Below are 23,824 nucleotides of genomic sequence, written 5' to 3'. Positions count from 1 at the left end.
CACTGATACGTTTCAAAGAAGTCATGTGATTTTGTTTAGGTCATGTGACTAAATAATCAGATTATTGGCTAATATGAGCTCCCAGAACTGTCTGAACGTGGCGCTTTGGCCCCAAGTAAATACTGCTTCATTCACAAATTAAATATTCAACTTGCATAGCTTTTAATGGCAAGACCTGCAATATACGATAAGCTTTCCCATTTAACTTTTCAATCTGCCTATATGGCACATATGTTTCCAGGACAAACTTATTCGGGAAATAAAGTTTGAGGCAACCTGCTCCACCAGCATAACACAAAAGATCCTTCATACACCCTCAGGTGACCCATATAGGGCTTTGTAAGGTTTTAGTGTCCCTGGCAGATGCTGCTGCACCACACTTTCTAACCCAGGTGCAAATCACCTGTCCCGAGAGACTGCATTGCCCGAAAAAGAAGAACTGCAGTCTTGTTTGATAGCCTGGTGGCTCTGACCAGCAATAAACACACAGTGTGCTGGTGGATCTCACCACAGGTACATGGACAGAGATCTCCTTTCATTAGAGGGTCAGTGGGTGGGCTACAGGAATGTATCCACTGACTGTCTCCTCTATTTATGAGGCAATATGGAGAAAGGAGCTGTGCTAGGTGCTGAACTAAGATGCTGCCCAAATCCTTCTCTGAATCATTTGGAATGAAACTACAAAAATATACAGGTCCTTGTTAAGTGCAACAGCCTGCGAAAAACAACTTCCTGAGCTTATTGTTCTTATTAAGAGGTGTGTTTGTGTCATTTCTCTTTTCAAATGTGTATTTACATTAACTACATCTTAGAAAATCAGAAACAATACTGTATAATACAGTAATAATATTGGATGGTTGGATGGATGGATGGATGGATGGATGATGGATGGATGGATGGATGGATGGATGGATAAATAAATAAAATCCTTCATCGTAATTGATAAGGAAAAATATAGCCTACAGTTCACGTATTATTAAATGTTGCAGCAACATTTAAGCTACAAAACGAAGTCAAACAACTGATCACAAAACAAGCCATGAAAGCAAAACCGCGTTCAGAATAAATCTTACCTGTAAGAAAACATTACCTGCGTTTTGAATGTGAATCCATTGCCTCCATTGAATGTGGTGCGTGAACAAATGCCAAAATAATGGCAAGAAGCCCATAGTGGGTAAATTTACACTGCAAAACAAAAACAACACGAGTAGTCAGATTGACGAACACTTATCAGCCGGTTCTTTTAATGAATCAAAAGCATACAGAGCGACCAGTGTCTGAATCTCAAATGAATACGCTCTTAAGAGCCGGTTCTGTTTAGTGAATCAAAATATAGGGACTGACCTCTTCTTTTACTTTAGGCTGTTCGCTCCAGGAGTCGCCACAGCGAATCATCTGCCTCCATCTTGTACTATCCTCTGTATCCTCTTCTCTCAGACCGACTAACTTCGTGTCCTCCTTCGTTAAATCCATAGACTGTAAAAAAAAAAAATGGATGTATTGTCCGTGACGTCAGCCATGGATTCTGAAGAGACCGCGATGATCGATTGACAAATGAATTTGAATTCAATGAGCTGTTACGAGTTACCGGTTTGAATCTTCTAATGAATCTTTTATTGGACTGAATTAGAGCGTGTACTGAATCAATATTTGACTCACTTTCTGGACATATTAGGCTATACTTATTTTGATCTATGACAGAATCGAAATGAAGTAGGCCTACATATTAACATGTTTCTTTTAATGTAAATTACATACTAAAGAATATACAAAATTACATACTATACAAAAAAAGACTATTTTTTGCCATTTATATTTTTACCCCCCCCCCCCCACACACACACACACACACACACCCCTTTTTTTCATTTTAGGTTAAAATGTCCAACAACGTTGTAAAAAGCTAATCAAATTTAGAAACAAATGTGCCTGTCCCACAATAACAGTATTTTGAAAATACAAAAAAGTGTTGAAAAGATCTTTTGAGGTTAACATGAGAGGAGGTTATTAACACATGACCATGTGGATATATTCACATCGTACGTTTCATTTAAACATGCCATTGGTCATCTGAAATATTAATAAAAAAATAAAAATGTAATTTTTCAGATGAAATTGACAATATTTTAGAAATGTGTAAAATGTTAATGTTTTTATGGGAGAAAATAAAAATTAACTGACCAAATTCAAAACTTGAAAATTTACATTTTCAGTCAGAAAATACTATTTTTTTTTTTTAAATGAAACATGTCAGAAATACATTCTCATATATTTCTGACACCACAAGACATTACTTAACATCTGAGTCAAGACAGAGTCAGTTAGTTTGGTAAAATATATATTTTATTTTATTCTTCATACAAAGCAAAAGTATGAATGTTCAGTATTTAATTATCTAGAAACATCTGTTCCATTTTTCTCTTTCATGGTGTAAAATTAATTTTTGATACCACAAAATACTTGGTTTACAGGTCTTCCTCATCATTTGTACATAAAGCTCATTTCTAGTCTATTTATTTGTGTTATACTCAGAGTAAGACAAACATTTCTAACATCTGGATATCTCTATGAGGTTGAATAAAACTCAACCATTAAACAGATGCATCACTGCCTGACCATGAGCGAAGATATGAAACTTTGCTCATAACTTTTGACAGATCAGAATTCATTTGCAGTTCACATGTAATCAGTGACAAACTTTACCCAGAAAATGCCTGAGCAATAAAGCTCCTTTTTGACATCCCAGGACAGTTGTTTCTGAAACCAAAGGAAAAAACAAAAAAACAATTGCACTGGTAAAGATCACAGGAGGCCCCATGGGTGAGCATTTGATGACAATTTGCTTGACCCTATTTCACATCTATCATCCAACTGATTTGCTTTTAAATGCAATGTGAATGCAAGAAACAAGCTTTGATGATTTGAATACAGTTGGAGGAGAAATTTCACATTGTTTCTCTTTTGCCTCCTCTGAACATTTGATTACTTGATGAATTGAATAAACTAGGGAATATGCCCTGGGAAATTTCCCTCAGCTTCCACTGCTTAATTCAGACTCAAAAAGGCCAACAAGAATCGTATGGCTGTGTACTCACAGCTGATAAATATTACAATCTCCTCTCTAAACGAAAGGAAGTTGGCTTAGCATATAGCACAGGACTGGTTCGAGGCACAGCATGTTGTAAAACGAAACAAAAAAATCAGTGAGCTGATACAGAACGCTTCAATTTGTTTGTTTTCTTTTCAAATGCATCCATCCAAAAACAATCAATTAGACAAACATGTCCCTCTGCATTTCATTCTCCATTTCCGTATGTTAAACAGGGGTGGAAAAGGCGAAGTTACAGTACATTCGTAATGCTATTCTGCCTTAAAACCTCCCGGTGACCTCGACCCTTTGAATTCTAGTCCAGGTACAGCATTTCAGGCTGATGTTAAAGCTGAGGCGTAAAAAGTGAAATGTTGGCCCGGAGCACCCTTCAAACCCTACACCTTAACCTGACATTGAGAGCTGATCCTGAATCAGGTGCTCTGAATGAACAGTAACCAGAGCCACACTAAAGCCCAGTCATTCATCTTGCCTTCGAGACAGCCGCCGTCTCAGCGGTCACGGGATGAATTTCACAGATAGATAGCGACCGACTGTTTCTCCTCGCTTTCAAGTAGAAAGACAAACAAAAGCACATGGAGGCTTGCATGAGAAAAAGATGAACAATGAGGCATCTCAATGTAAGCTTGTTCAAATTTGGCAAGAAGAGGAGAACTGAGAAGTAGTGGAAAACACGTTTCGATGGGATGAATGAGAAACGTTATCCTTTCACTTCAGGGGGTTTATTTTTTAGTACGAGTCACTTCTAAATAAAAATATGGGCCTGCTAGCGATGAGGCGCATGTCATTTGGCGCTTGCTTTTGAAACAAATCCAGTTCCTTTCAATGCTATCTTGACCTTTGAACCTTTCAGACAGGGCAGCAAGCCATTTCTGAGGCTGGAGAAACCCAATCGATCAGTTTAGATATGTTACGCGATTAACATAATGTCGACATGCTGCCTTGCTGTCGTCTAAGATACGATTTAGCCATCGATGGATTGGTCATTCATTACCGGAACCACGAGTGAAAGGCCAGCGGTCGACTCTAAACATGAGTGACACTGTAAGTAGCAATTAGGGCTATTGATCGCTATGCTATTGAGTGAAGGGACACATCGAATCAGCTATCTTGCTTATCAGCCGGACGTAGTAGGACTCGGGCCAATATGGAGTGTAATGTAACACGAAATGCGGTCAGAGAGTGAAATACAGTTCATTACCCTCTGTCACAAAGGTATACATGGACATTCAGAATTGAATGAATCGCAAATGTACCTGTTGGTTTGTAAATGCACGATACCCGTAACAAACTGTTTTTTTGTTTGTCAAACCATTTTTCAAATTCGGAAGCACCATTAATTTCATTGTGAATGGAAACACGCACAGCAAATCAAAAATGTGGAATGTCGGTGGTGAGACTAGAGTTGGGCCGGACGTTATGTACAATATGGTTAGGCAGCTTAGTGAATTAATTGCTTAGAAATTAAAAATAAATTATTATAAAATAGATTTCTGTACATTTTACATATATATAGCAATCATCTCAATGTCTTTTGCCGTTTCAAATACACAGAAAAAGAAAGAAAACAACGGTCCTCCATTCACGGTTAATCCCAACCAAAGTTATGCCCAGTCATCTGGTAGAACTTCATGTTGAACGGCCTGTAGAAGTCTCGAAGTCTCTGCACGACCTCAGGGTCAATGTTTGGGTGAGTCCGCCCTTTGGTTTTACCCAGGCAATGTGGCTTGCTGCTACCCTCCGCCTTTTTTAGACAAGGGAAGCCCTTGGTCTGGTTGAAGTAGAAGTGTTTGTCTGTGATGATCCTCTTCAGCCCTAAGAAGTCCTGCACGCGCCCCAGCTCTCCGGCCGGGTCGCTGATCAGCCGCTCTCCGCTCACGAACAGGATCTGGCTCATGGGGAAGAACTGCAGCCAGTTGTCCAGGTGTTTGGCGTAGATGCCGATCTGAATGGCGCTCCACGAGGTGTCGATCAACCCTGTAGTCCTGTTTTTGAATGTCAGGCTCTCAAAAGTAGGAATGTCTGGCTTCTTGGACAGTGTCTGTGTGTAGTCAGAGATGGCTCGTGTGACGGGGTCCCGGACCACCACGATCAGCTTGGTGTCGCGGGACATGGCGTAGATCCGGCCCGGAGCCTCGCGGGTCACAAAGTAGCTTGGTGTTTTCTCCATGGTGATCTGGCCCTCCAGGGTCTTAGGCATCAGGTCCCTATGGAGATAGAGAGACAAAGGAAAGAGGGTTATGATTGAGGCCTAATGAAAACAAAACTTTGCATAACGCAATCAAACAGATGGAGCATGTGCCGCTTCTCAATCAATGAGCCAATTCAAGGCCATGATTCTGGGTCAAATGTGATTAGCATCGGATGCTAAACAAAACACGCATTCAAACGTCACAGATGCACAAACCATGTTAAATGGCATGGTTCCTTCTTAATAAGCGGAGGCTGTCAGACCAAATCTTTCAGAAGCTTTGGAAAAATTTTATTCACCAGATGTTTTGGTTTTGTTCTCTCTTAAAATCATGCATAAAAATATTCAAAGCTCCTCATTATGCCTACTGCTATAGATTGCATTTTTAAAACCGATATTGATACAGACAAATACAATAAAAAAAAACAAATAAAAAAAAAAACATGTTTGATAATAAGTCTGTCTCTATTTGGTAACCAGCAGATATACAATTGTTATCTAATCAAAATAAAATGTTCCCAATAAATCTGTATTAAAATGCTTTTCTAACATGTTAACTAGTGAGGCTCTCAAAATCAAGGCTGCAGATTGGTACACATTGGTTTATCCACGGTACAGTTGCAAGCTGTGCTAGCCCATTCTGAATCTGATTCTGAAAAGTGTTCCAAAGTATGACCTCAGTGATGGTATTATACAGTTGACCACCCTGATCTAAACAATGACTTATACATCAAAGGGGCTAAAATGACCATATGCTTAGCAAAGTAAAAAAGATTCCACGTGAAAGTTCTGCAGCCTCATTTAAAAAGAGAAAGCAGCTTTTAAGGCAGTTGAAATGGATAAGGTACACGCAAGGCCTCAATCAATGGACATTTTTAAATGAAAAGTGAACATGCATGTTAACGCCAAACAGGCTTGGGTTTCACAACCCTACCCGATCAGGAAGAGTGGATTAAACTGGAAGGGGTGATAACAGAGGACTTTGATAGACACATGGGGGAATGGATCCTATTTCGTTGGCACAGCTCTCAGAAACGCTGACGTGTTAAAGTGCATAGAAACTGAAGAAAGTTTAGCTTCCGCTGACTGAAAATTTCAAGGCATAAAGGATGTGTGATGAGAAACAAACCAAAGAAAATAACAGAGAAACAATCTTAATGTGTGGCGATAACTATAGATAACAAAGTGTGAATTTCAGCCATAATTAGATGTCAACAGACCCAGAAGGAGCCTCTTTAGGGTATCAGTGTGCACACAGATAAAGCTCTTGTTGGTCTGTTGTCTCTGGAGTATGGAGCCCTGTTGTTAGCACCAGGGCTAATTTACTGCTGTAAAGTGTGCTGTGAGCGTCTAGTGTAATCCTGGTTTTCGTGTTTACACCCTGCGGAAACGAGGCTACGGGCAATTCAAGTGTCTGCAAACAATTTGTTGAGGGATATCACACACACTTCAGTGGATCACATTTTATTCCATCTCTAGGCAGTATTCAGTAAAAGCCTATTTTTAACACTGGTGTTCACAAGTTAGATGTGAGAACCCCTAAGCACCAGAGCAGAGAGAGGTGTTATGATAAACAAAACCCACGGAGAGCGTTTCAATGCGGACACACTTCAAAACTATATGTGTACGTTCCAGGTGTTGATATAGACCTAGATTTTTGCTGCATTCTGCTGTTTTGCACCTGCAAAGCACCAACTCTCTGTACGAAAGGATTTTTCAAGATCACACAACTTAAACTATGTGCGAAAAAAACCCATTTTGCAAGTGAAAATCAGGCAGCGCTCAATTCAGAAAGCAAGAACAGCCTAAGGCTGCAGGAGGTAACGTGTTGATTTATTTGATGGAAAACTGTTGGCAGATTTGTGTGGTTACATGGCTTCTCTAAAGAGCTGGCCACAGATCCAATTATGATAATATCAGTTTGATTACTGCTCTGTCAGAACACTGGAGTGAGAGTTTGAAGGAAAGAACACAGGGGAAAAAAAACCTCATTAATCTCTGTGAAATGAAAACAGATTATGTTAGTGCCTTTTTATGCAATGACGCACTCTCACACCCTCATCTGCACAGTTTAACAGTTTATTTCTTGTGTGGAGGAAATATGAATATGTTGGCTTACTAATATTTAGCCTCTCTGTGTGTGTGTGTGTGTGTGTGTGTGTGTGTGTGTGTGTGTGTGTGTGTGTGTGTGTGTGTGTGTGTGTGTGTGTGTGTTTTAGAGTTTATTAAATAATTATTGCACAATAGTAGCAAACCAGCTGTGTGTGTGTGTGCATGTGTGGTGCTAATGAGGCGAGATATAATGCACGCTTTTAATGGTAAATGAACCTCCCACAACAACTATGCTGGGGAGGAAACCCCCCCCCCCCCCCGCAATTTTATGTTACAATTTAATTCAAAAGTTTAAAGTGCACACAAATACATAAATGAATATATACAAATTACAAATATACAATTTTCTATATAAATTTTTCTTTTTTTTGAGAGGTGTACTTTTTCACCATGTATGTAAAAAAAAAAAAAAAAAAAAAAAAAAAAAAAATGAATAATAATAATATATATATATATATATATATATATATATATATATATATATATATATATATATATATATATATATATATATATATAAATATAATCGTAATTTATTCCTACGACTATTCCGCACATGGCCTGTGGTCATCGCTGTTCTGAATCAACATTGAAAGTGTGCTGTGTGAACGATAAGTCAGAAAGTTAGCCTTCTTTTAGGATCAGAATGGCCCTGAGGGCCACGTTGAAAGACGACGGCTTTATGATGCTTTCACATTACAGGTGCATTTGATGTTTCACCTCTGAATTTGGTTGGTTTGTTTTTTGGGTTTCAAACTCAATGCGCATGCACTTGAAATGTAGACTCTATTATGCTTTGCAACTGGTGTGAATGCAATCTGGAATTACTTTCTAATGTGAACTGCTACTGATGACGCAAAAGGACAAAACTACCTAGCTACAATGTTAAACAGCTGCCGATTTTGAGGGCAGGGGGAGGGAGGTGGAAACAATCTCGGTTTGGACCAAGAAAAGTGGGAGAAGAAAAAGTTACAAGACACAAAAAACTTAAAAGCCTGCAACGATCCCCTCACCTCACTTCTTTTACTTTGGCGGAGGGAGAGAGGGAGTTAAGGAAGACAAGTAGGCAAGCTCTCTGAAGAACAATAGCCTTTCTTGCCTGTTTTGATTTATGAGGTGCTTCTTTTTAGACATTCCGCCAGCAAACAGGCAATGCTTTGACACCGGGGCCCTCTTTTTTTCCCTTTTCTTTGAAAACCAAGCATTGTCCTTCAATGATCTGAAAGAGCAAGGGCCGTGGAGAGGCCAGAGAGGAAAGGGGGAGGGTGACCATTGAAGGATGAGTGGAAAGCACTTCTCCAGCTCTCTCAGGGCCAGGCGAGAGGAGGCTGTGGAGAGCTCTTGAGCTGAACGTGTGCCTCAAGTACCTCGCCAACACACTGCGCACGCTGCTACTGGAGCAGGTAAAGATACGCTGCGTATCAATTATTAAAACTTGGATTAGAAAGTGGATATGAGTGCTCGAAATGATTCTACTGATAAAAAGGGTCAGTCCTCTCAAGTGATAAGGTCAAAGATTGCTCCTGCCTCTTCGGTTGTAATTCATTCCTACGACTATTCCGCACATGGCCTGTGGTCATCGCTGTTCTGAATCAACATTGAAAGTGTGCTGTTAAAGACTTGTTTAAGCTGGAGAGAACGATAAGTCAGAAAGTTAGCTTTCTTTTAGGATCAGAATGGCCCTGAGGGCCACATTGAAAGACTTTTTATCCAGCAGAGATAAATTGACAAAGGGAGAAAATGGCAGATGAAAGCACAAGAGAGAACAAAAGACACAGAAGGGAGTTTTTAAAACAATGTTTTTGTCTTCTGTCGATTATGATTTGTTAAGAATAGCCTGTTTTGCTTAGGATAGACACAGTAGCCCCCCAAAAGCCCCTAAGCCTGCTTTATCTATGATCTCATTGCTTTCAAGTGAAGGATCGTACAATATCTGTCTTTCAACTCCGGCATTGTTATGGTTATATTCTGGCCAGCGTTTTTTGTTCTTTTGCTGTGTTTTTTTTCCTCTTGTATACGCAAACAGATATAGACTAGAAGCATGTTTTATATCTGGGGCTTTAAAGTCTTGGAAGGATTAGAGAAACACGGCCATACCTGCATTTTGGTTCGGAAGAGCAAGTCAAAACAGACACAACTTTGAAACACCTGTGCGTGCATCTTTGATAGACATCTCCTAAGCCTAAGAACTCGCCGCTGTTGCAGTGGCGGTTGAATTAAAGAGCTGTTTGAGTAAGCTGCAGTGTAATAAAGTCTCAGCAGTCAAATAAACTTAAATTAATTGCCAATGAGTTTAACAGCTCAGCTGCAATTGGGCTTGGTATACTAGAAAGAAATTTCAGACAGAGCCGCAAAGCAGTTACAATGATCTAGAATGGCAGTCCTTGTGCCAGAATGGTAGTGTGAGAGTTTGCACAGGGCATGAGAATGAAAGAGTGTCATAATCAAATGACTTTCAGTGAGCACAAAGTTTAGCAGGATATTCGTGCTGTTTGTATAAGAAAAGTGATAGCGGATGGATGATTTTGAGCAAAAAAAACACATCATGGAAGTACCATAAAATCCTTTACTTAGGCAAGTTTAAAATGGGGTGAGTATGTTAGTAAGCAGACAAGAGAGTAGTTCACACACTTGGTTTCATAATCAGACTATTGATTGCAGTGTTCAAACCCCAGACTACCAGTGTTTCATGGATCAGAGCGTTTAAGTGACGCTTCACCCTACCAAAGGCTACAGCGCTAGCTTTCCGGCCCTGCAACTCTTACCCCTTGCACTTTAGACTAATAGAAGTGATGGATGCGAAAAAAACAGACGTGACATTCATTCATGAACATACGATGGCTAATACTAGAAAAGAAATAGAGGGCTTGTTTAGGAGAAAGAGCGCTGAACGAGTGAGACTGAGCTGATTGAGATAAGTAACTGTCTCTATTTGGTCTGAATCATTTTATGACTCAGTAGTGTTTTTGACCTTCTCAAAGTTTTGAGGCATTAGTTTGGAGCTTAAAGCAGCTAATTTTGACATAAAGCAACCACTGGAACATTACTCTGTGAGATCAGGGTCACTTTTTACAGTGTCTGGAGAGCATGCCGGGAAATATGGATTCTGTCTTCGATGGAGGCCGTGTGGCTACATCTGGTAAATCCTGGCACCTCCCAGGTCGCTCCACACAGACAATATTTTCTGTGCTTTGTCGTCATAGAGACCTGAGTGAGGCTGTAGTTTTGAAATACACCCCGCGGAGTCTGGAGCCTTGACATTATATTTAACCGCAGAGCAAAACTGCAGCCGTAAATCGTATGGAGCAAAGCTGGGTTTTATAGCACAAGCACAGAGAGAATGGTAATGGGGTAGCGAGGGGAGAAAAGAAAGAGAAAAATAGCGCGAGACAGAGCCAGGATGAGCATGTGCGCAGCAGCTTTAAGTTACCGCTGTATTTTAAGAGGTACACAGCCACTTAGAGCCTCCTGACGGTTGGTTTCCTGAGTTAAAATTGCCAGAGATCTCCTCTTAACCTGCAATGCTGAAGCCAAGAGCCTGTAGATAGCCCATGCATGAGTATTTTATGAATATCTCAGCTTCTAGCGGCTATACTTTACCTTTTCCTCACCTAACCTTTCTCATCTCAGTCTAGCTCTTCCTCAGGTTTCTCCTCAGCCTCTGATCTTTGACATGTAACCCTGACATGAACATAAAGAGGTGTAAATGGCCGTCTCGGTCAGCCCTGTCTAAGGTGTTGGTGTATCTTAGCTTTGGTTTCTGACATTCTCGTTGACGGATCACGTCACTGGATCCACATGCAATGAATGGAGAAAGCCTCTCTCACGTGGAGTGACTGCTCGGATGGATAAATAATGAAGGAACGGGGAGGATTGCAGACACTTCTGACCTGCCTTTCTCCAAGAATAGACATGCTCTTCCTTTAGAGTTGTCTCTAAAGAGGGTTATACCTTAATGCTGATCTAGTTTCTCATTAAATTATTATGCCTGAGCTGGGCTCAGACTTTCTGAATACTACTTTATCGGTGCTTACGAGGCGAAAAACATCTGCATAAAACTGAACAGTTGGCCCCCCAACACTAAAGAAAAACATTGAGATGTTTAATCTGTATATTTTCTCTCTCAGAGCAGGGGGCTTTGGTTTTTGGGAAGACTGGTCTGCTTTAGGGTGTCAAGGGCAGAAAAATATATTTAAGTCTCCCTGTAGTGCTGTATGTATAAAGACATTCGACATAAAGAGAGTATCGTGAGAGAGGGTATCTACTCAGCAATCATACTGCGGTCTAGGCTTGACTTGTGCCAACCGCAATTTCAGGCCCATTTTCTTTCTTCTTTTCTTTCTCTCTCTTGCTCTCAAACTCATTCAAAACCACAGCAGCCTCTGAGAAGGGCAGAACATGCATAAATCACAGAGACCTCGGCTCTGTACATTGCAATCTGCCCCAACTCCATTTCAGCGTTATTTGCTGCCATTCAACACCTACCAAAATCTCTTTAAAACAAGGGTAGGGTGTGTTTTCTGCTGTCCGGGCAGCACATTAAGTTACGGCCCTACGGTTCTGCCAGCTGAGTGGAATTACTGCGTGTTAGCGACAAGGCTGTGCAAGAAGAGGCTTCCATCAGCTCTGAATAAAAGATGTAGGGATGAGATGGGGTAATAAAGTGCACTTTTCTCTTTCTCACTAAGGAGTGCATTTTACAGAGCTATAATGTGTTTGTAGGACTGGCTACTTTGACCCTGTTAAACAAGTGTTTCTGTGATATTACAGTCATACCTAAAAAATATAAAAATGTCTAAAAATGTTACTATGATGGATTTTTCACTGCTCACCTGGCCCAAGTCAAAAGATTCCAATCCCATGTAGGGTTGGGTACCGAAACCTGGTGCCAATATAACCAGTATGTAACTGGACCAAATCAGAACGCAGATTTCGGGGCAACTTAAATTCAAACATGCTTTTGAACTTTGGCTCGGTCCGGGCCAGAGAACGACAGTGTTCGTCATATATCACAACTATTCAGTGTTTTCAACCACGTTTATTTTAGGTTCCAGACATTTAAAGGCACATAATGACTAGCAAAAAATACACACGGATGTCTATGGAAGTGGCAATAACAATTATTTCGGTTATAATTTGACTATGTGTCTTATTTATATCAGATACAAATTATATAGTTAACTATATTGTTTACTCTATTCTTCTCCCAGTTCACCAGTCACTTACTTTCATGTATTTCAGGAGACGTGGATAAATTTGCGTGATGTAAATCCGACACATCCGATTCTCTGAAATTGTGTGGCGCTATTGCTGTTCCTTATTGATAATTGCAAGCTACTGTAATGTATTTACAAGAAATAAGGATTTATGCTGATATTAACCAAGGTTATTTCCAAACTTTTAGGTTATAAGTGGAAATCCTGTGGAAAAATAAATAACAAATAATATGAACATTAGCTATTTAGTATTGATTCACTCATAGTACACTTGCAGTAATTCCACAAACACTCGCCTTTCCATTGAATACCCTTGAGTTATTAGCAGTGATCAAGCCAGTACCACAGTGTTTATCTTGCTCTCGCTAATCCGCAGTGATAAGCTTGTTTACTTTGGGTTGTTTGTAGAGGGTGTTAACGGACTCAGTCCCACACTTCATTTACATTCCCACTGAGTGACACACGAGTCTCTAGACTGTTAGTGGTGTTTAGTGTAACTAGTCATGATGAGGTTTTAGCTTGTTTACCAAGCTATAAAGGCTATTAGCAAAGCTACAAAGCTACAAAGCCAAAGCGCCTGTCTTGAAAAAATAAGGACGGGGGGTATATCTGATGTAGGCTATTCAAATTCACAAAGTTTCATCTTATATAACCACCATTTGTTTTAATTTACTTGCAAAACATTGATGTACGCAAATCTAAAAGTTTAACTGACTCTTTATGAGTGACGATAAACAATCCTGTTGGCATGCCAAAAAGATCCTCTCATCTGACAGTATAGGATATCTCACTGAATTGTTGTAAAATTGGGACAGAGACTTCAAAAAGACCCCCCCCCCCCACACACACACACACTTTTCAAAGCCATCATGCTCAGACACAAGAACACACATGCATGCACCTATTACATCCTGTTTTGCTTGGCACATGGTCTCCCTCCAGCTGAGGAGCTTTTGAAGACAGGTGAGCTTTAAAGAGCTGGGAATTTCCTCCAAGTCTGTCAAGCTGTTACATCAGAGGCTTACAACACAGCTGCATTACTTTGACGCTTTTGGGTTAATGGTTTACAAATTCCTCCAGACTAGTATTCTTCATTGCTAACCCACAATTAGCCAAATTATGTGGTGATAGCACCAGAGCTGACAATTAAATTGCCTATATAAGACAAGACGACTAAGAAGAGCATACAGCTCTCTCCTAAGGCAATTCTGCGAACGTTTTTGGATGATAGTCTAGTTACAGCCCGCTCTGGTATATCAGCGCCCGTTGAAGACAATACAACTGGCGTGAAGCACAAAGAGATCACTGTCAAGCGCTTCTGCTGAAAGTAATCAGCCGAGTACGGATGTCACAGGTGTAATTTGATTTCAGGGGTTGCTATTTCAGCAGGCATGTTGATGTATTGCGAGTACGATGACAAATGTTTTTGCTTTCCATTCTCTCTGCTGTGTGTGTTCCAGAAGGCCTATGGTCCCACGAGAAACAAGATCTGGAGTCAATGTGCCAAGAGGACAAGCCATTCAACCACAAAATGCAGATTTGAAGAGACATTTGAGAAATGTGCAATGAAACTAATAAAAATAACAGAATAAGTTTGTTTCCAAATAGTAAAATATATTTATTTTCATTTCTGATCCTGATTTGACTAATGTTATTCCTAAAATAATATAATACTAAAATTCTTTCATGGTATGACTAATGACCAATAAATGAATCAAATTTTAAAATTGTTTTGTAACCAAATTACTAAAATATTTTTTCTGAAGATAGTCTTATTAAATTATTACCATTTTTTAATAGTAACTGACAGAAAAAGTCATATAAACCTGAAAATAGGGAAAAATAATATAATATATCTAAAGCCTGTATGAAACAGAGAGTGACAGAGTAAATCTGTTCATTACTGACACAATGTAGAAAAGTAAAATTATCACTATAAAAAAGATGACATGCAGACTTTTTCTGTTTCTTACTCATACCCTAGCTGGTCCTTTTTCTAGAAGAGCGAGAGAGAAAGAAAACAATGCAAAAGGCTAACAAGAGAAAGTGTGAGGACAAAAGTAGTGACAGGTCCTGGGCTACAGGGAGAAACTGGCTTTTGTTGCCCTGGAGCTCAGCTCATGCTGTGCTCCTCTGGGCACATCAGCTCTGTGTGTGTGTGTGTGTTACTTTAATTGTCTGCTCTTTTCTCACTGAGGTTAATGGAAACCTCAGGGGGTCTCTACTTCTGCCTGATCCTCTACTTCTCACTTTTTTCACAGAGAGAGATACAGACAGACAAACAAACAAACAAACAGTGTCTCATAGTAAATAGTCATCCATGATCAGCATTTATATCATGTCACATCAAGATCCTTTTAGTTTTTACACTTTTCTCACTCCTAATTATCTTCTTGGGGTGTCAAACTTTTAGAAAATGAGCTCTGATGATCACACACTTGGGAGGAGATGGTCCTGGTGGGAGACATGGGCCAACAATTACCAGGCCATACAGACAGCTGTGCGCTGTAGCTCCCAGACTCCTGTAAATGCTGTTGATTTACCTACACTTAATGAGCATTTACTTTAAGAAGGAGGGCTAGCATTATTCTGACATCCAACATCCAAATGATCAACTTGTTTAAAATAAGTCCAATTCAAGGCAAGCTCAGAGGTTGTGTGTCTGAACACAACAGGCCACTGAAAAAAAAAGAAAAAAAAGTGGAAGGGGGAAGGGTTTTTATCATGCATATTTCCCTTATCCCTTGCTTTTAACTGTCCAATCCAACAGATAAAGTAACAATTTACCGGTTTTACAATTATGCAGTCGCCTTATTGGTCACTTGTTGCCTACGCCGGGTGTTTGTATGCGTGTACGAGAGACAATATTTCCATAGGAGGCTAGAAACACGAGCGCTTGACATTGAGTTCTAGTCTGCCTTTATTTTATCCTTCAGCGGGAGGTTCCTGCTGAGGGCGGCCATGTTATTTTGCTTTTCTCTGGAGGAGACTGTAGCTTCTCAATGGCAGACCACCACAGTGGGCCTCTACTGTCTGCCTCTCCCCAGGCCATCCCTTTCACAATTAGCCAGTGGTAATTTGATGAATGAAAGCCCCTTTCTCCAGACTAAGACTCTCCCTGCTTGGTCTACCCCACTGGTAAAGCCATGCCAGCTCAAGTAGGGGCCCACTTTCTCTCTCTTCCTCCCTTTGCTGACCAGTGTACCCAGTTGGGGGTGGCCTTATGTAGGCACTGAGGCCTACAACAGCCCCGCCTCTGATGGGGGAACCAGAGCTCGATGTGGGGCCCGGCTCTAATATGGGATGCAAGGCGAGAAGACACGTACGAAAGAGTCATTACGTATGCTCTTCTACAATTTCACACAATCATATTAAAGACAAGAGAAATGGAAGAGAAGGTAAGTCGGACAGAAATAGGCAATGCAAGTGGTTCACTAAGAGATGAGTTCCAAAGCTGAGGCCGAACACAAAAGCAGAGTAATCCTTTGGTCTAAAGGACGCTGAGCAGTTTAGCCAACACTAAAGCATCATTTGGAGGCAGTCCTTTGAATGTCCTCAGTCAGCTCTGAGCAGGCTCTCAATAGAGGATGTCAACCTGCTGACTGCTGAATGGATGACCGGTCAAGGTTCAGATCCAGCTGAGTGGAGGAAGTCTATTCTACCATGAGACTGAACAGCTTTCATGGATGCTGCTCCTTAATATTGGGACCTGGAATCAGTTTATAGTTTTAATTTAGAGCAATCACTGAATTTGCTGAAGGCAAAAAAGTAAATAAACAAAATAATTTATTTAATTAATAAAAATATATCACATCACATGCAGGTTGTGATGTTGAAAGAAGTTGAAAGAAATATTTCAGTTGTTTTTGCTCTTGCATTTAATTCCCATTAGTTTGTGGGTCTAATAACTAAGTGTGTGTGTTCAGGAAGAATGAGGGGTTGATCGGGTCTCACCTGCAGTGCAGATGGTCTTTACAGAGGCTATGTTGCTCAACTGATTCATAGATAACCAGAGCCACAAAGACCTTTAACCCTACACCACACAGTGCCCGCCTCAGCGTAAACTAATCAATACATGTAGTCCCACAGGGTCTAAACTGGCTTGAGTCATTATTTTGTGCTTTATCTGAAGGATAAAGGTATAAGTTTCTGCTACAGCATTCACCAACCATCATACTGCACACAAATCATACTGCAAAAACAAACAATTTGACAACAGAGTCCTACACTGTAATCCCAATCTTCATTTGAACAATGTCAACGTTGATTCCTAAATACTCACAACAATATTACCTCATGTCAGCAGGGCAAGAAAATACATTTGTGACCACAAAACCAGTCATAAGTCACACGGTTATATGTGTGGCAATAGCCAACAATACATTGTATAGGTCAAAATGATCAATTTTACTTATATGCCAAAAATCATTAGGATATTAGGTAAAGATCTAGCCTAGATATCTAGACGCACCCTAGCGGCAGAAGATCTAATTTGCCTCAAATGTAGTCTCTGGTAAACTCTGGTCAGGCCAATCACATTGTATATAGAGTCGGTGGGCGGGCTTAATATAATGACGGCAGAGATGCGGATGTTCCGTGTGAAACTAGTAAACAAAGAAGTTGGCCAACGGCAGTCTTTCGAAACGGCTTTGGTTGCGACTCTGGAAGACTTGGAGTTATGCTTTTCTTTGAGAAAAGAACGTCACTGAAATATTTATTTAAGAAGGGAAGATGTGTTCAGAGTTTTGCCAACCAGATTGCTCTGGTTGGTTGTGTGTGTGCGCTATCCAATCGCGTGCAAAGGGAGTTTGAAAGACAACCGTTTATCCCGCCTCTCGGATTGAACCCTGCCAATGGTGAGTTCCCAGACCCAACATCTTGATCTTAAACAACTTTAAAGGTGACTTTTGAATATTTTGCACTGTCAGGTTTTTTTTGCAATATTTTGAGAACCATACATCAATGGAAGCTTATTTATTCAGCTTTCATATGATGTATCAATCTTATTAATAATTAAAAAAAGACCTTTATGACTGAATTTTGTGGTCTAGGGTCACATTTATCCTCAAGTGCTGCACACAATAACATACAAAAGTGTACACTATTTCACAAATGATTCTTTTAAACTATCAAAACAAAAGATATTAAGACAATAAAAATACAAGTCAAGTAAAACTATCCTGAAGTATAATGTTTTAAAGAAGAGATTTAATTTGTCTTAATTAAATTAATTGTTCTTCCTAACGTAATTGGGGGGCAGTTGTGGCCTATGGTGAGAAAGTCAGACTTGTAGGCCAAAGGTTGCGGGTTGGATTCTCAATGCCTGAAAGACCCACAACTGAGGTGCCCTGGAGCAAGGCACCTAAACCCCAATCACTCCTTGGGAGCAGCAAAAAAATGGATGCCCACTTCTTTTTGGGTGTGTCCGCAATTGAATGTGTGTGTGTGCCTGTGTGTGTGTGAGAGAGAGAGTGTGTTTGTGTACTACTCAGTACTCCTAATGTGTGTGCACTTGGATGGGTTAAATGCAGAGGACGAAATCAATAGACTGAAATATGCTGAATTATATTGAGCGTTTGTGAATCAAACAAATCATGAAATCTGTATCAATACCCAGACCTAACAGTCATTTACAGCTTACGGTTTACCAACACACTCTCTCATCTGGCACCACTTAGACAATACGGTCCCTGCTTTGTACAAGCAGGAAGGAGGGGGTCACTGGCCACAGCGTCCGTATGGGTCACTTACATGGTGGCGTGAACACCCCATGGAGTGTGGGTACAAAAGCAGAGGCATCCATCCAGAACTAGCCATTCCACGGATTGGAAGTGCTCATCTGGACAAGGTGGCAGGGGGTCGCAGCCCTCCAAGAACTTTAGAACTTTCAAGTGACATGCTTCCTAAAACGTTCCCTGTTCCAATAGCGGAACAGGATTTTCTGCGGAGCATTTCACTCTTACAGAACAATGCACCACTTGTCCTTTTGTTGGTCGGCAGTTACGGACCATGTTGTTTAATGGCTGCTATTCAGAAAACACACCCTTAATATCAGGATGGACTTGGGGATTGCACACTAAAGAGTGAACACCAAAGATCTCCATTTTCCTCCTACATACCCATTTAGCAGAGGAAATAAAACCTGACCTTCAAACACAAACCGGAAAAGAAGCATAGAAGAAACAGACTAAATATTACCATGTTGTATTAAGAGTGTTTATTGTAGGTACCAACAAGGAAGTATCGACTACAAAAACTGGTAGATTTCAAAAGTATGTAACACAAAGTCAAACGCAGCACCAGGGCTTTCATACCATTCATGTTCCAGTTGGGATCCTGTCTGTCTGTCTGGCTGGCTGGGTGGGATTTTTGAGAATCCAACTTAACTTCTTATTAAATCATCAGTCACTGCATAAAACTGTAGAAACAGCAGATTGCCAGGTCCCACAAATCAGAAAAGTAGATGAAACTGAAAACTGCGAAAGGAGAATTGCCAAAGGTATTACTCAACAATTCAACCCACTACGACTTCAGCTATTCATGCTGTAATATCTCTTACAAATAATCTGGCAGTTGTTATAAACTCTACATTGACCAGACGTTCTTGGGAGAAGATCATAACAAATATACAGCAGAAAATGTAATGTGCCTGCAGATAATCCTTGAATCCTTGACTATGAATCATGCACTATATACTTACAGTAGGCCATCTAAAACAGCCTGAACAGGTCTAACCAGTCATGAGGGACAAAAGCTCATCTGCCATGTCTTTCTCTGGCTCTCTGTAGCACAGAAAGGTCTAAAAACCTCAATCACGAATTTCTGATGAATAGAGACAAAAAAACAGGCAGTAAAACCACCTTGCTTGCATGCTTTCCATGCACTGGGATTAAAATGCATGGTTTCTGTAATATGAACTTTCTTTTCCATTACAAAGCAAATCACTTCAAGTATTAGACATGAGAATCATGTTCAATCCCTTGAGAGAGACAATTTTAAGAAAGAAACGGTTCTTTAAAAAGACTAGAAAGGACCAAACAGACATGTGAGCGCAGAGGGTTCACTTCAAGCGTTCGGTCTGTCTGCACAAACTCTCCAACACTGTTTTAGATCAGGTCACATGGAGACGTCGGAGACAGAAAAGAGCAAGAAAATGTGAGCGAGCAAAAGTTTAAAAAGCAAGTCTGCATTTGCTTGTGCCCTGTATCTTCAGCCCAAACAGCAGTGGCCAGATATAGAATTTCGCTGTGGCATCGCATGTCCAACTCAGACCAGCTGCAATGGCATGTGAATCCTGTAAAACTTGAGACAGAAAACTTTCTCGTATGAGTGGAAAACAAGCATTATACCCTTCAACACCCAGTGTTTATATCTTCTGGGTTACTATATGTAATTTATCGGTTATGTTTACTCAACAGAGGCTTTTGAAAAGTTACTTTCAATCAATGATATAACACTGTGAAGGCTCTGCTCTTAATTTACAGCATTTTTCAAAATTTTGAAAGGAAAAAATTTGGATAAAAAAGCATTTTAGAGGAAAATCCTCTAGCCACTGACCAAACAACTTCACTTTTTCCAGGTAAAGAAAAAAAGTTACTAAGTTAAAAAAAAATAAAAATGAAACGCCCTGGTGAAAAAAGAAATGAAAAAAGCACACGTTTCGATTTACTTTCTGGTACATCTTTACTAGAAGAAAGATTTTTTGCAATTACTTTTGCAAGTAAATTGCAATTAACACGTCTGACCACTTTATTTTCTCTTTCTACATGTGTTTTAAAAATGTTAATAGCATAATCAATGCAATTAATTAATTGAGTTTGAAAATGAAGGACATGTTTAAAGAATCAGAATTTTTTTGGGACAGTATTTGCTGGACCAGCTTGAATTTGCATTAGACTGAAGTGAGGCCCCGCATTTAAATAATTAATCAAATAAATCTTTTTTTCTCTCAACATGCATGAATATAATTCCCTTTTCATCTAAGCTGGACTACCGAGCATTCACTACAACGCCCATTCTTTCATCCGTCCTGTTTTTTTGTTACAGGGGCCCTGAAATGTTGCATATATTTAAAAGCACTGGGCTTTCACCCCCTCAGACCTTTGCAAATCCATTTAGAGAGACAGGCGTGCAGTCCAGGACTGTTTTATCAACTTATTGAGGGTTTCTTTCCGCTCTGTGTCTGGGGTAAACAGGGACAGACTATGGGGCAATAAATCCCCCTTTCTCTCTTCAGCTATTTATTCCATTACATTTTATTGTGGAACATTAATAATGATAACAAACAGTTAATCAAACTGTCCTCACATTTAAATAACTGCAACATAAGTAAAAAATAAAAATAAATGAAAAAGTGATCTGAAACAAATGTCTGGAGTTCTTGGTGAACTGGATTTATGAGCAATAAGCATGTGTTCTGGCAGTTGATAAAATAAAATGGGCAAAATAATAACGTCCAAAAACACGCTCAAAAGAGACAGCAATGAGTAACTCTTCCATTTTCAAATACAAGCCGAAAAGTTTAACATGAAATGCTACGATTAGAACAACCCGAGCACAGCTGCATGCATGGGACTTTAACACATTATTAAGTAATTCTCAAGCTATTCATTTGATTGATCCCGCTGTCAAATTACTCTGACAAGTATGATTTTTCTTTTTCTTGATAGACTGCCATCGCAACGAAAAATAAGTTAGTCACTTTAAAAAAAAAATACTCTCATTATTTATCCAACCATTTAAATCATTAGTTCATCATTTTTTGGTAATTCGTTTTGGGTTTCAATGCAAAACAATTTGATTTATTTAAAACTCAGGCATCAACTAAACTTAATTTTCAAATTTTAGTGGTTTACAGTCTAGCCTATTATAATTTGCTTTAGTTGTGTTGTATCCATATGAGACAATTGTAGAGTAAGACAAAAAACAAAACTAAAACTAAAAGAAAAGAAAAAAGAAAGAAATAAGATTTTGAAAAGTTATAAAAGTGAAGGGAACCAAGAGGTCCGTTAACCTGCAATGATCGTGTGTGTCCGACAGAGACCACTGCGTCATCATACGCTCGAATACGAGTCGTAGCAGTATAACAATCACAAAAATGTATATTTACCGAACTATTGTGTTTATTTGAATAATATCCGTCTGAATTAATGTGTATTTAAAGGACCGCGTTCAGACATTCAGCCCTCCAAACTCCGAGTAACAGATCGACAGTAGCAGGAAGAGCGAAACCAAAGTAAATGTTTGATCTGGAATCTGAAAACTACAGCTACTGCAACTCTGCTTTTCTAAACGGATAAATGCAAACCATAGGCTACAGAACATTCAATCCACATAATAATTCAATTCGATTCCCTATTCAAAACTAGAATATCTTAACCGATGTTTTAAAAGGAAGGTTTGAGATCAAGCCAAAGGGTAAAATTACATAATGAATGACAGATACAAAAATCCAATGCATGACGGAGGACAAGATCCATTATTCAAAATAGTGAAAAGGCGCCTATTCAATTATGTATTGTTGCTTATTAATGATAAGCAACACGCATAAGACAAACAAACTAGTAAAACTCGTGATTTAAATAGAAGTAAATAAATTGAAAGATAAATAGCCTAAATAAAGTCGCGTAGGTTATAGGCCAGCTAGGCTACTCCGTATTTCTTATTTCAAATAAATAATCAAGTTGTAGGCTATTTCGTACTTTTAAAGTATAATCATAATATTTTAAAAGTTTTAATAAACAATTTCACTTTTTATTTTATTTTTTATTTTTTTAGAGTTCCAACTCTGGATTTTCGTAGTTATTAAATTCATAATGATCGAAAAAGAGCAAGTCATTCATAAAGATTGGTCGGCATAATTTTACTTAAATGTACCAATTAAACTCGTATTTTAATGGGCTTGAAATTTCCAGCGCAAGTCCGGTCCTTCTCGTGAGAAAAAGACAACACAATTTTTTCTACAAAAAAATAAATAATAATAATAAAAAAAGTATAATGCCTTTAAATGAAAACTCATTAAATAGCCTTCTGAATAATAAAAAAATCCAAACGCGATTTGGAACGGGTAGGTCAATCGTCAATGTGTTGTTATTATGCTCTACTTCACTGAAGAACAATCTAAGTTAATGGAAGTATGGGACGTATAAGTAATTTTTTTAATTATTATTATTTACGCTCTTACCTGTACCAGTCCAGTCCGTTGTCATAGTTACGGTCGAAGAAGTGCGGCTCAGCTCCGACCGCGCGAATATCTGGATGCACGCGCAGAAACTCTAGCAGCGCGCGCGTCCCGCCCTTCTTCACGCCGATGATGATCGCCTGAGGCAGCTTCTTGTTGCCCGAGCCGTTGGAGAAACTTGACAGCGAAGAAACTCTCCGCCCGTCGTCCCACTCCTCAGCCCGGTCTACGTCCACTTCATCTTTAGAGAAGTCTCTGGGAGCTCTCCTGACCGTGGGCTCATCATAATCTGACTCTACGTCCGTCCACGAGCTCTGCGGTCTGGACAGGAGCTTGGACATCATCAGGTCCGGCCGGCCACTTTCCGCCTCAGCGTATTTCCCGAGGAAATCAGTCTCCTTCGCTCGATTGTTATTAGTATTGTCCACTACTAAACCCGGTGGCATAGTGGCACAGTAGCCCACGCAGGAGTACAGCATGTAGACCCAGAGGAGCAGCATGATGAAGAGGAGCCCGAGTTTTTTCTTCACGGGACTGACGGAGAGCGCGTAAAAATGGTGACAGAACAGGCTATATTCCATAAGCCCTGTGAATGCAGACCATCACACTCCAGCTGGACATATTGACAGGTAGGGACAGTTCTGCCCAGGTCCAGGAATCCTTCTCAAGAGTCTTTAAACGCCATTGGAGTTCAGAATAAAATCCTCAGACGTGAAAGAAACTAGCCCAAAGTGGACGGGGCATCTATGAATGCGATTTCAGTCAGCTGTTCTCGTTCATATCTGCGAAAGAAAACGAGAAAACTGATGAGAATGACCGGTGCACTTGATTCCCAGCCGCAGAAGCTGCTCCCGGCCGCATCCTCGAGTGTCTGAGCGCTTTAGAGAGAGTGGAGCTTATAGAGCGCTGGCGTTTGTGATTGACAACAGGGCCAGCCTACCGCTGCACTCTAATCTGAATAAAGGCGGGGTTTTTAAGGACGTCTGCCAATCAGAGGGCGGTGCTTTTAGACAAGA

The 23,824-nt window shown here is 39.9% G+C and overlaps 1 protein-coding gene across 1 annotated transcript; it reads right to left on the bottom strand.

Moving 5' to 3' along the window:
• Positions 1 to 2,335: 2,335 nt before the first annotated feature.
• hs3st3b1b (heparan sulfate (glucosamine) 3-O-sulfotransferase 3B1b) lies at positions 2,336 to 23,692 on the bottom strand. The gene is made up of 2 exons (XM_067430650.1): positions 22,812 to 23,692; positions 2,336 to 5,316 (listed from the first exon to the last, which is right to left on the bottom strand). The coding sequence occupies exons 1-2, from the start codon at positions 23,387 to 23,389 to the stop codon at positions 4,698 to 4,700; spliced, it is 1,197 nt and encodes a 398-aa protein (XP_067286751.1). The 5' UTR covers positions 23,390 to 23,692; the 3' UTR covers positions 2,336 to 4,697.
• Positions 23,693 to 23,824: the final 132 nt, after the last annotated feature.

The sequence above is a fragment of the Pseudorasbora parva genome, chromosome 21 (assembly GCF_024679245.1).
Source record: "Pseudorasbora parva isolate DD20220531a chromosome 21, ASM2467924v1, whole genome shotgun sequence".
Lineage (NCBI taxonomy): Eukaryota > Metazoa > Chordata > Actinopteri > Cypriniformes > Gobionidae > Pseudorasbora > Pseudorasbora parva.
Note: the sequence above shows the minus strand (reverse complement) of the source record. Positions and strands in the feature narration are given on the sequence as shown.

Excerpts from the sequence above, each read along its gene's own strand:
- hs3st3b1b (XM_067430650.1), bottom strand. The coding sequence starts at position 23,389 with ATGGAATATAGCCTGTTCTGTCACCATTTTTACGCGCTCTCCGTCAGT. Across the intron at positions 5,317-22,811 it reads AACGGACTGGACTGGTACAG|GGACCTGATGCCTAAGACCC; the intron begins GTAAGAGCGTAA and ends CTATCTCCATAG.